Source organism: Zea mays, chromosome 9, assembly GCF_902167145.1.
Source record: "Zea mays cultivar B73 chromosome 9, Zm-B73-REFERENCE-NAM-5.0, whole genome shotgun sequence".
NCBI classification, from domain to species: Eukaryota; Viridiplantae; Streptophyta; class Magnoliopsida; order Poales; family Poaceae; genus Zea; species Zea mays.
Genome location: NC_050104.1, coordinates 2211332 through 2222668, shown reverse-complemented (window position 1 = coordinate 2222668; position 11337 = coordinate 2211332). Strand labels below are relative to the sequence as shown.

Below are 11337 nucleotides of genomic sequence, written 5' to 3'. Positions count from 1 at the left end.
TTATGTGATGAGTAGTGATACACATATATAAATACATGTCGTCACATATATTATTCTAATTTTTTTATTAAATTAAAACTGAAAATGTAATTTTTTGATTAAATTAAAACTGAAAATGCTTACGGGGCGTTTGGATCCCTTCATTTTAGAGGAATTGGAATTCACTAAATAAAATAACTTATTTAGTTTGGAATTTGACATTCCACCGCTTTCCAAAGTTCAGATATTAGTCTATCTCAAATTCATGGGTTGGGAGATGGGAAATGATTTTATACAGTAGTAGAATTTGTTTCTACTCTATAACTTAAGTGACACTCTTTGTCTCACTCCTCTATAGTAAAAATATAGCACATAAATATCTCCGACATCTTGCTAATAATAGTATATAAATATATTTTGTATAAAAATAAATTAGCTTAATTGATATATGCATAAATTACTATTATTAGAATGAAATTCAATTCCAATAATTCAAACGGGGCGTTAGTGAAATTGATTCTCGTTGGAAGTGGTGTGGAGCACCCCGAGGGGCACGACCAGAATAAAAGTAACGTACGGATCCGGTTTTCCGAGATGCCTCCATGTCCGTGGCGCCCAAGTTTCCTGCTTTGACTATGACAGAACAAAAACAGCTTTTCTGAAACGAAAAACAAAAGTGGGAGTATGCGTCTGGCAGAATGAGAGTGTAGGCATACTCCCCATATTTTTAAATAATTCATATTTTACAATTTAAAGTTTGTTTTAAAATATTTAATCTTAATTTTAATTTTTTCTAATATTTTATATTCTCATTAGATCTTCATCTTTACTTCTCTCTTTCCACCCATTAGCGCTTTTGATTTCTTTTTAAATTTCGTGTTCAAACCTATATTATTAAATATTTAAGAAGGAACGAAGTGCAATATATATCTCCACACTTTTTGGTTTCTCTGTACGAATCGATTTTTTTTACAACACCTTTTTTTTTTCTTTTTTGAGTTTTAGTTGACAATTGACGATGTCCCGATCTATCGGTACCACAGCAACGCCGGAGGCCGGAGGCCGGGAGTAATACACACGTGGTGACGTCACCGCCGCAGAACTGAACCGACCCGATCGTATCGCACCATACACCTCGTCATCTCGAACCATCCGCGGACAGAACCAGGCCTCCTCTCTCCTTCCTCTTCCCCCATCCCCCTCGCCGGATCGCCGTCCTCTCCAAGGCTCCTCCCAATCAAATACCCTCCCACCCCTCCCGTTACTCACCACCACTATCCTCCTCCGCCGCTGTATCCATTCCCCCCACCCCCACCGCACTCCACCCCCTTCACCAACACTCTTCCATACCCCACCGCTAACCCAGACCCGACGGCGGGCGGCGCCGCAACCCTAGGGTTACTCCTCCCCTCCCGCCGCCGTATGCAGCCCTCCACCGATCGCCGCCGCGGAGGTGGACCCGTGGCCACCGCCTCCCGTGTGTGGCGAGCCCGCCCCGCCGCCTCTTCCCCCGGCTCCGCCGCGGGCCCCGCCGCCGCCGGCCCGATTTTGCCCCTCCCTAGCTCAGCCCCGGAGGCCCGCCCGCCCCGCCGCCGCTCGCGCCGTTCCAACCACGGCAACAACCAGAATCACCGCCCCGCCGCGCCTCAGGAGCAAAACGACAACGCAGGACACCGTCGCCGCGGTCCGCCGCCGGAGAGGCCGGCTCCCGCGCCGCCTGCCCCTGCCCGTGAGCACGCACCGGCGCCTGCGGCGGTGGAGACTCGGGGCGATGGGGCGGTGCCGCAGCTGGTGCAGGAGATCCAGGACAAGCTCGCCCGCGGCGCGGTGGAGTGCATGATCTGCTACGACATGGTGCGGCGGTCGGCGCCCATCTGGTCCTGCGGCAGCTGTTTCTCCATATTCCACCTCCCTTGCATCCGCAAGTGGGTGCGCTCCCCGGCCTCCGCCGCCGACGCATCCCCGGCAGCAGACCCCGCCTCCCTCTCCTGGCGCTGCCCGGGGTGTCAGTCCGTGTACGCCACCCTGGCCCGCGACCTCGCCTACACCTGCTTCTGCGGGCGCCAGAGAGATCCCCCCAACGACCATTTCCTCACACCCCACTCCTGCGGCGAGCCCTGCTCCAAGCCCCTCGAGAGGGCGGAACCCCTTTGCGCCAAGGGTGAGGATGTTGACGCCACCAGGTGCCCGCACGTCTGCGTCCTTCAGTGCCATCCGGGCCCGTGCCCGCCATGCAAAGCATTTGCTCCGAATCGACCTTGCCCCTGCGGGAAGGAGATCATCGGGCGGCGGTGTGCGGACCGGAGCACGCCTGTTACCTGTGGCCGCCCTTGTGAACAGCTGCTGCCTTGCAAAAGGCATCGCTGCGAGAAGGTTTGCCACACTGGTTCTTGCGGGGATTGCGCTGTTCCCATTTCTGCACGGTGCTTCTGCGGGAAGAAGAATGAGACACTGCAATGTGGAGATATGATGGTAAAGGGGAAGCTGTCTGAGGAGGACGGGGTGTTTTCTTGCAACGAGGTGTGTGGCCGCACGCTTGCCTGTGGGAACCATGCTTGCAAGGATATGTGCCACCCAGGGCCTTGTGGGGAGTGTGAGCTCATGCCAGGCAAGGTCCGTACATGCCATTGCGGCAAGACCAGGCTGCAGGAGAGGAGGGCGAGCTGCTTGGACGCAATTCCCACCTGCGACAAGATATGCGATAAGAAACTGCCATGTGGGGTGCATAGGTGCAAGGTCAATTGCCATGAGGGAGAATGCCCACCTTGTTTGGTGCTCGTTGAGCAGAAGTGTCGTTGTGGCTCATCAGGTCAGATGGTGGAGTGCTACAAGGTCTCAATGGAAGAGTTCCGCTGCAACAAGCCTTGTGGCCGCAAGAAGAAATGTGGGAGGCATCGGTGCAGTGAGCTCTGTTGTCCACTGTCTAGGAATGTTGCGCAGCTTGAAGGTGGCAACTGGGATCCTCATCTCTGCCAGATACCATGTGGCAAGAAGCTCCGGTGTGGGCAGCATTTATGCCAGCTACTCTGCCACAGTGGTCATTGCCCACCCTGCTTGGAGACTATATTCACTGATCTCACGTGTGCCTGTGGCAGAACTTCTCTCCCACCACCTCTGCCTTGTGGAACACCAACACCATCTTGTCCACATCAGTGCTCAGTTCCCCAGCCTTGTGGACATCTTGCCTCACATTCATGCCATTTTGGGGACTGTTCGCCTTGTATCGTGCCAGTAATGAGAGAATGCATTGGGGGACATGTGATGCTGAGGAATATCCCTTGCGGATCGAAGGATATCAGGTGCACCCAACCATGTGGGAAGAATCGCCAATGTGGAATCCATGCTTGCAACAGGCCTTGCCATCCTCCCCCTTGTGATCAGACACCTGCAAATGGCGATGCTAGCTCAAGCTCTGGTGGCAAGGCTTCTTGTGGACAGGTATGTGGCGCCGTGAGGAGAGAATGCAAGCATACATGCACTGCCTCATGCCACCCATCGTCCCCATGCCCAGATTTGAGATGTGAATTTTCTGTGCCTATTACCTGTTCTTGTGGCCGAATCACTGCAACTGTTCCCTGTGGTGCTGGTGGATCCTCCATGGGTGATAATATGTTTAAAGTCTCCATCATACAGAAGCTGCCGATGCCTCTTCAGTCAGTGGAATCAAATGGGAGGGTACCTCTTGGGCAGAGGAAGCTTTCTTGTGATGAGGAGTGTGCAAAGATGGAGAAAAAGAGGGTTCTTGCTGAAGCATTTGACATCACTCCACCCAATTTGGATGCATTACATTTTGGTGAGAATTCAAGTTCATCGGATTTGGTTTCTGACTTGTTCCGGCGTGAACCAAAGTGGGTGCTGGCCATAGAAGACAGGTGTAAGTTCCTTGTACTTGGCAAGGTGAGAGGCAGTTCTTCAAGCAATCTGAAACTGCATGTCTTTTGCCCCATGATGAAGGACAAGAGAGATGCTATCAGTCTAATTGCAGGCCGGTGGAAGCTTTCTGTTCAGTCGGCTTGTCGGGAGCCTAGGTGCTTTGTTACCATCCATGTCACATCCAAATCAAAACCGCCTGCTCGCATCCTGGGATCCAAGGCTGGTGTACCTGCTACAGCTGCCCATCCTTACTTTGATCCACTTGTTGACATGGATCCGAGGCTGGTCGTCGCCATGCTTGACCTGCCACGGGATGCTGATGTCAATGCTCTAGTCCTAAGGTTTGGTGGTGAATGTGAGTTGGTCTGGCTGAATGACAAGAATGCCATAGCTGTATTCAATGATCCAGCTAGAGCAGCAACAGCACTGAGGCGGCTGGATTATGGGTCTGCTTACCAGGGCGCTGCGATGTTTATGCCAAGCAGCGCTCAGGCATCTTCAGGCAATGTTTGGATTGGAGAGCAGAAGGATGGGGGGTTCGCCGCTAGGAACAATCCATGGAAGAAGCCTGCTTCTGCTGAGCCTGATCTGCCCTCCGGAGACTGGTCTGGTGTTGCTGGTCATGCTCCAGCACCAGGATGGAGAGGCGTCAACACTGCCTCTCAAGTCATGGGGACTACAAACCGATGGAATGTTCTGGAATCAGACGCTGCTGCAAGCTCTGGTTCAGGCAACGAGCGGAAGCCTGCTCCGGGCACAGATGTGCACAGCACAGTATCAAACACTGGGAATGCTGGGCCATCGGTGACCAAGCTGCAGCCGGATGTAGAGGTCGACGACTGGGAAGAAGCTTGTGAATGAGGTGGCATCGGGTAGTTGGGTCCAGATGTTTTTCATTGTTCTGGAATCTGGTTATAGTTTGCTCTGCTTCGTAGGTACTGATGCCATGTTGGTATCGAGCCTTTATGTTCTTGCACATTTTAAAGTAGTTTGGTGATTTACCGGTAGACTGTTGAGTCATAAGTGCTGATTTTGTTACAGAGGCGAATGTGCCGGCAAATGAATCTCTGCAAGACCGCTGCTTATTTTGGCAGGCCTTCTGTGGAATTCTGAAGAAATTATAGTATTACCATAAGGTTTCTATCTTTTATTATTGGTTATTAGGTTTCGATGGTTATCTTGTGTTACTCGCTTAAAATTAGTTGTGAGAGTATCTGGGTCACATGGGTTTGGGTCTTGTGTGCTGACCTGCGTGAGAAAAGCTGGAGAAATGATATGCATGTTTTGCGTCTGTTAGGCATCTGTCGTTGTGGCTGGTAGCAACGACAGCGGCTTCCTCCATTGCTGTATCTGGCGCTGCTTGTTCGTCCCAAATTGATTGCAGACTAGGCTACACCAGCGTCACCAGCCACGGCGGCTTCACCGGTGCCTCTTCCTCCACGGAGCCTTTCTATTAATTTTAAATATCAAGGAGATTTTAGCCTGTCCGATATCCTTGCTCCTACAATCTGATGACCGATTTGGTGACCAGGGATCACAGGAGGATTGATGAGGAAATTAGTTCATTTCTCCATCAATTTCAATCATCCTATGAGCCTTTGTTACAAATCAACCTGGTTTTCTATTCTCTCCGTCTCCATCTCCTGCTCGGTGAAAACCTGGCTGTGGTGGTAGTCCAACTTCTCCGTCTTGGGATTCAGCTTGGTAAATTCTTGTTTCAATAATGTTCAGGATTTGTTATTGCAATTGTATACGCATAAGATTGATTCGTATGTATTCCTCATGTGCAACCCTGACATAAAAGCAGGTGAGCTGAATTAGCACTTAAGCCAGGTTATTCAGATCTGAGAAAACACAAGTAAAAAATCTGCAACTTACTAGCTGAGAAAACATAAGCAAGCATCTAACTTAGTAGCTGAATTAGTTATGTCTTAGCATGGAGGGAGCATCGAGATGTTACATAAACATTTTGTATATGGAAATTACATATAGGGATGGCAACGCGTCGGGTTCGGATCGGGTAGAGTAAATACCCGCCCGCGATCATACCCGCTGGGGTTATCCATTTCCGCCCATGTCTATGCCCACGGGTAAAATTTTGTACCCGTGTCCGTACCCATCGGGTATCGGGTGGATATCGGGTACCCATCGGGTATAGCAGCTTGGTGCATTCTCTCTAAATGAAGTCTAGTGCAGTTCTGAGCGTCGCATATCACCATGATCACCGAAGGCACATAATGTTGTTGCACAATGCAGTCGTGCAAATATAGCCCTAGATGTGTGTTGCTACTTTTTTGGTAATAAACTTACAAATCGCCAGGATCAGAGAGTAGCTAGCACAGTCGTCTGGTGTATTAACACTCTCCTAGCTTGAGTACTTGTACTAGCTAGCACTAGTACTACGTACTGACACTTTACCAAACGTATTGGCATTAGTACTAGAACTAGATCAGAAGCATCAGGAGGCAGTAGGATGAGCTGTCGAGGATGGACGGTTAGCTAGTGTACTGGTAGGTCGAAAATCTAAAATCACTATTTTCGGATATCCGTCGGGTACCCGCGGGTAAGAAATCAAATCCATACCCGACCCGATTTAATTACGGGTCGAGTTCGGGTAAGACCCACGGGTTAAATTTCGTGCCTAAACCCGTACCCGACGGGTCGGATATCCGAACTCACGGATAAAATTGCCATCCCTAATTACATAAGAATAAGATTCACCTGCATTTTTGCCATGTCTGATATCCAACTGGCTTCATCAGAGATAAGAAAAGCTAGGACCCTTTGTGCTTAAGGATGTTTGGAAAATCTGCCGTGAAGAGCCGAAGTGGAAAATATACAACGAAGGGCTGAAGGAGGCACGTAAAAGGTAGGGGTATCACCTCAAAGAGAGGGAGGAAAATGACGATAATGTACAAGAAATGCCAAAGCGTCCACTGGTACAAAAGGCAGCTAAAAAGGGCTGCTCTTGCTGCAAAGGGCAAGTCAAAGGCAATGGATGATAAATATATGATGTATGGCTTGTCACTCTAGCTGTCAGAATGTTGGATTCGAAGGCTTTTGCAGACGATCCCGTATCCCGTGGGTTGTACATTGCCCTTGGTAGCGTTGGGTCATGTTGAGCTACATGAAGTTGAATGGATGGCAACATTATAGATCCTCTGGTGTTGCCAATGAGATCTGTTATAAGAATCTACGGCGGAGAAGTAGTAGGATAGGAATTGGATCACAAGGGTCTTAACACTCGTATGTATTAACTGATGGAGATTAACTGCTGGAGAGAAGTAGAGTACGCAGCAGCAGCGGCCGCTCGTTTCAAAGCTCCGCTCACTCGTGGTGGGTCATTTGTTTCGAGAAAATTGGAATTCTGCCATTATCAAACTACGGATTCGCTCGAATGCCATTATGAGAACACGCTTCGTTATTACGCCATTTTCAAACACTGGATTACAGATAAAATGCCATTTAGGGGGTTATTTGATAAAGTATCAACTAATTGGACTATTTTACCCCTAAAGTAAACTGCAGTCGCTCGTTCTCTGTCTCCAGTCGCGCAAAACACTTCATTCTCTCTGTTCTCCTCCTCTCGCTCCTTCTCTCTGTTCTGGAGCACGCACGCCTGGGCAAGAGCACGCAGCAGCGGCGAGGCCGCACGCCTGGGCTGCAGCACGCAGCAGCGGCGAGCTCCAGCACGCCGGCCGGGACCTCCTCTCTGCTCTCTGCATCGCACAGCACGCCGCCCGGGCTCCAGCGAGATCTCGGCTCCAGCACGCCGCCCACGGCGAGCTCCAGCACGCCGGCCGGGCTCCCCACGGCGAGCTCCAGCACGCCATCCGGACTCCCCACGGCGACCCTCGGCGGCCTGTTCCCCTCGGCGAGCTCCAGGTATGCATACGGGTTTTAGGCTTTAGGATTTAGGCTTTAGACTTTAGGGTTTGTTCTGATTTGAGTTAGCAGCAGCGGAGATCTCACATTATTGGTCACCAACAGTTGGCTAGATGGATTACAGCTGGAATGATTCTATGTACGGGTATGATTCTACATTTAATAAATTTTATAGAAATCGAATGAAGTAGTATGATTGTACATTTTTATTTTTTATTTTCAGTTTTGACGATGAGCTTCCGCCTAGCTTAGCATTGGTAGTACATCCTAGTGGTCATCCAAAGGTTGGTATTGACTGGGACGCACTTCAAATTGTTGAGAGGCAAGATGAGGAAGGTAGGATAGAAATTGTTGACGATGACAGAATGTATGAGTTGATTGGTTTGAGAGCTGAGGATGAAGCTGCTGAGAAGGCTGGTGAAGCTTTCAAGATGCAAGAGGGTGATGTCAATAGAAGTTATAGTGAGAATGAAACTATTGATGCAGCCATTCCTGTTGATGATGAAATTCCAGATGAGAGAGTGATGTTGCATGACCCAGACAAGCCTTGTATGGATATTGGAACAGTGTACCCCAGCATGCGTGACTTCAGGCTAGCTGTGAGACAGTTTGCGATCAATGAAGAGTTTGAGCTAGAAATATATAAAACTGATCCAAGTCGATTTATTGGTAATTGCAAAGGAGAAGGTTGCCCTTGGCATATTGTGGGACGTAGGCAACAATCTGGGAATAGTGTTATGGTATAGACTTGTTCTTACTAATCTATGTTGTGCCCTTGCCATCTTTGTTGTTACTAACTGAGGTTTATTATTGCAGGTCACTGTCTTAATTGAGGAACACACTTGTACTTCCAGTGCTAGAAGGAAAACCACGACCCCTACTAGCGCTTGGGTAGCGTCAAAGGTTATCCATCTCCTCAAGAAGGAGTCTAACATGGGTCCGAAGGAGCTGCGGAAAAGGTTGGAAGAAAAATATAAGTGTGAAATTCATTATGACACGGTTTGGAAGGGGAGGCAATTGGCGATAAAAGAGTTACATGGCAGTTGGGAAGAGAGTTTTCAAATGCTTTTCAATTGGAGGGCAGAGGTGTTGAGTCGTTCTCCGGGGAGTGTCATTGAGATTGACATTAAGGAGGTAGATGGCAAGATTTATTTCCACAGATTTTTTTGTGCATTAGCCCCTTGCATTCAAGGATTTTTAGAAGGTTGCAGACCATACCTCAGCATAGACTCAACTGCCCTCAATGGAAGATGGAATGGGCATATGGCTGCAGCCACGGCTATTGATGGTCATAACTGGATGTATCCACTTGCATTTGGATTCATAGATGGTGAAACTGATGATAATTGGGTATGGTTCATGAGCCAACTGAAAAAGGCAATAGGAGATCTTCCATTGCTTGCTGTATGTACAGATGCATGCAAAGGGTTAGAAAATGCAGTAAAACTTGTTTTCCCTCAGGCTGACCAAAGAGAATGCTTTAGGCATCTAATGCAGAATTTTGTTAAGAGGTTTGGAGGTGACATATTCTCTAAGATGTACCCTACAGCTAGGGCATATAGGCCAGAAGTTTCACAATTCTTTTACAATCAAGTTGTGGAAGCTTCCCCAGATGTAAAGAAATGGCTAGATACTTACCACAAGCTGAAATGGAGGAGGAGTCAGTTTAATCCTGCCATCAAGTGTGATTATGTCACCAACAATCTAGCTGAAGTCTTCAACAACTGGATTAAAGATTGGAAGGACCTTCCAGTTGTTGAGCTTGCAGACAAGTGTAGGGAGATGATAATGGTGTTGTGGGAGAAAAGGAGAAGAATTGGAGATAAACTTAATGGGAAGATCTTACCTGCTGTTTTACAACAATTGAAGGCAAGGACCAGAGGCCTAGGGCATCTATCAGTGACAAAGGCTGGTTTTTTCTCTGCACAGGTTGAGGACAGCACAAACACTCACAACAGACATGTAGTGAAGTCATATTTGCATGAGTGTACATGCCTAGAGTGGCAGCACACCGGCAAACCTTGTCCACATGCATTGGCTTTGATTACAGCACAGGAGAGTGTGGATGTCGAATTGGAAGATTTTGTGCATGAATTCTACTCTGTACAAAGGTTCAAAAATGCATATAAGAGAATAATTGAACCACTACCTGATAAGTCTCGATGGCAAACAGTGAATCTGCCATATGCGGTTGCTGCACCACTTGACAAGAGAGGTAAAGGAAGGTATAAGAAACTAAGAATTAAGAGTTGTTTGGAAGGTGGGAATAGCAAAGGGGAAAAAGTAGCTACAGAGAAAGGCAAGGAAGCTGACAAGAATGCAGTACTAGAAGCTGACATGGAGGGTTCAAACCAATCTGAGAAGGGGAAAAGGAAGATGATTAGAGGCAAAAGAAAGTGCAAAAGATGTGGAGAATTAGGTCACAGTGAAACTAGCTACAAGTGCCCATTGAACGGAACAAAGAAAAGGTAAGTGATGAAATGTCTAATTTGAACATGTGCACTGTTATATTTGTATCTAACTGTGCTGTCCAACTTGTAGGAAGAGAAAGCCTCGCATGAATAGAACAAAGTATGGGGATAATGCCAAAATCCCCAAAACTCGACTTCAACAAAGTGTCCAAGGTCAAGGTGCTGTCCAAGGTGAAGCTAATGTCGAACTTGAAACTGTTCAAGATCATGGTGCTGTCCAAACTGAAGCTGATGTCCAACTCGAAGTTTCTCTTCCGGTTACACCAACAAGGGAGTCTATTTTACAGGACAGCCCAATCAGAGTCACTAGGAGGTAAACATATCATTACGATTATGTTGCATCAAGTCGTTGTTGTCTCATTAAATTACTGGTCTTTATTTTTTTCAGTCGGCTTGCTATGCTACTGGGAGATGGACAGATTGATATCCAGTCACCTCCCAAGACTACAACTCCTAAGAAGATGCTAGTGAAGAAGCTCACACCAAGGAAGCTGAAGAAAATGTGACAAGATTGTAATAACCTGCTGATTTCTATGTTATCTAAGATTTTAGTAAGCTAGTGTTAGAAGTGAACCTTGTTATGCTATCAGATGAACTATATTTGGATGGATATCGTAGTTATTTTAAACCTTGTTATGCTATCAGATAAATTGTGTTCTTTCTGAAACTGTGTTCATTCAGTTAAGAATGGGAAACTGTGTTCTGAATTTCTTAAACTGTGTTCATTAAGTTAAGATCGACTACTTTTTCACTCTGATGTTTCCCTGCCCCTCGCTGTTCATTCAGTTTTGAATTTCTGGAGCTTGCCCTGGTGCGTGCGTGCTGGAGCTTGCGTGCTGGAGCTTGCCTGGTGCGTGCAGGACCTTGCCTTGTGCTTGCCGTGGGAGAGGATGAGAGGAGGAGATAAGGGCTGAGAGAACAGAGAGGAGATAAGGAGCTTGCCTTGCCTTGTGCGTGCTGCAGCCCAGGCGTGCGTGCGTCTTGCCCAGGCGTGCGTGCTCCAGAACAGAGAGAAGGAGCGAGAGGAGGAGAACAGAGAGAATGAAGTGTTTTGCGCGACTGGAGACAGAGAACGAGCGACTGCAGTTTACTTTAGGGGTAAAATAGTCCAATTAGTTGATACTTTATC

At 47.8% G+C, this 11337-nt stretch overlaps 2 protein-coding genes across 2 annotated transcripts; both read left to right on the top strand.

Annotated features, from left to right (window-relative positions):
* The first annotated feature begins 1072 nt into the window (after positions 1–1072).
* LOC103629098 (NF-X1-type zinc finger protein NFXL1) lies at positions 1073–5012 on the top strand. The gene has a single exon (XM_008650302.3). It carries the CDS (start codon positions 1402–1404, stop codon positions 4711–4713), a length of 3312 nt encoding a protein of 1103 aa, XP_008648524.1. The 5' UTR covers positions 1073–1401; the 3' UTR covers positions 4714–5012.
* A 4941-nt stretch (positions 5013–9953) lies between these two features.
* LOC103639653 (uncharacterized) lies at positions 9954–10816 on the top strand. Its single transcript, XM_020544286.2, has 3 exons — positions 9954–10205; positions 10279–10521; positions 10597–10816. Exons 1-3 carry the CDS (start codon positions 10075–10077, stop codon positions 10712–10714), a joined length of 492 nt encoding a protein of 163 aa, XP_020399875.1. The 5' UTR covers positions 9954–10074; the 3' UTR covers positions 10715–10816.
* Positions 10817–11337: the final 521 nt, after the last annotated feature.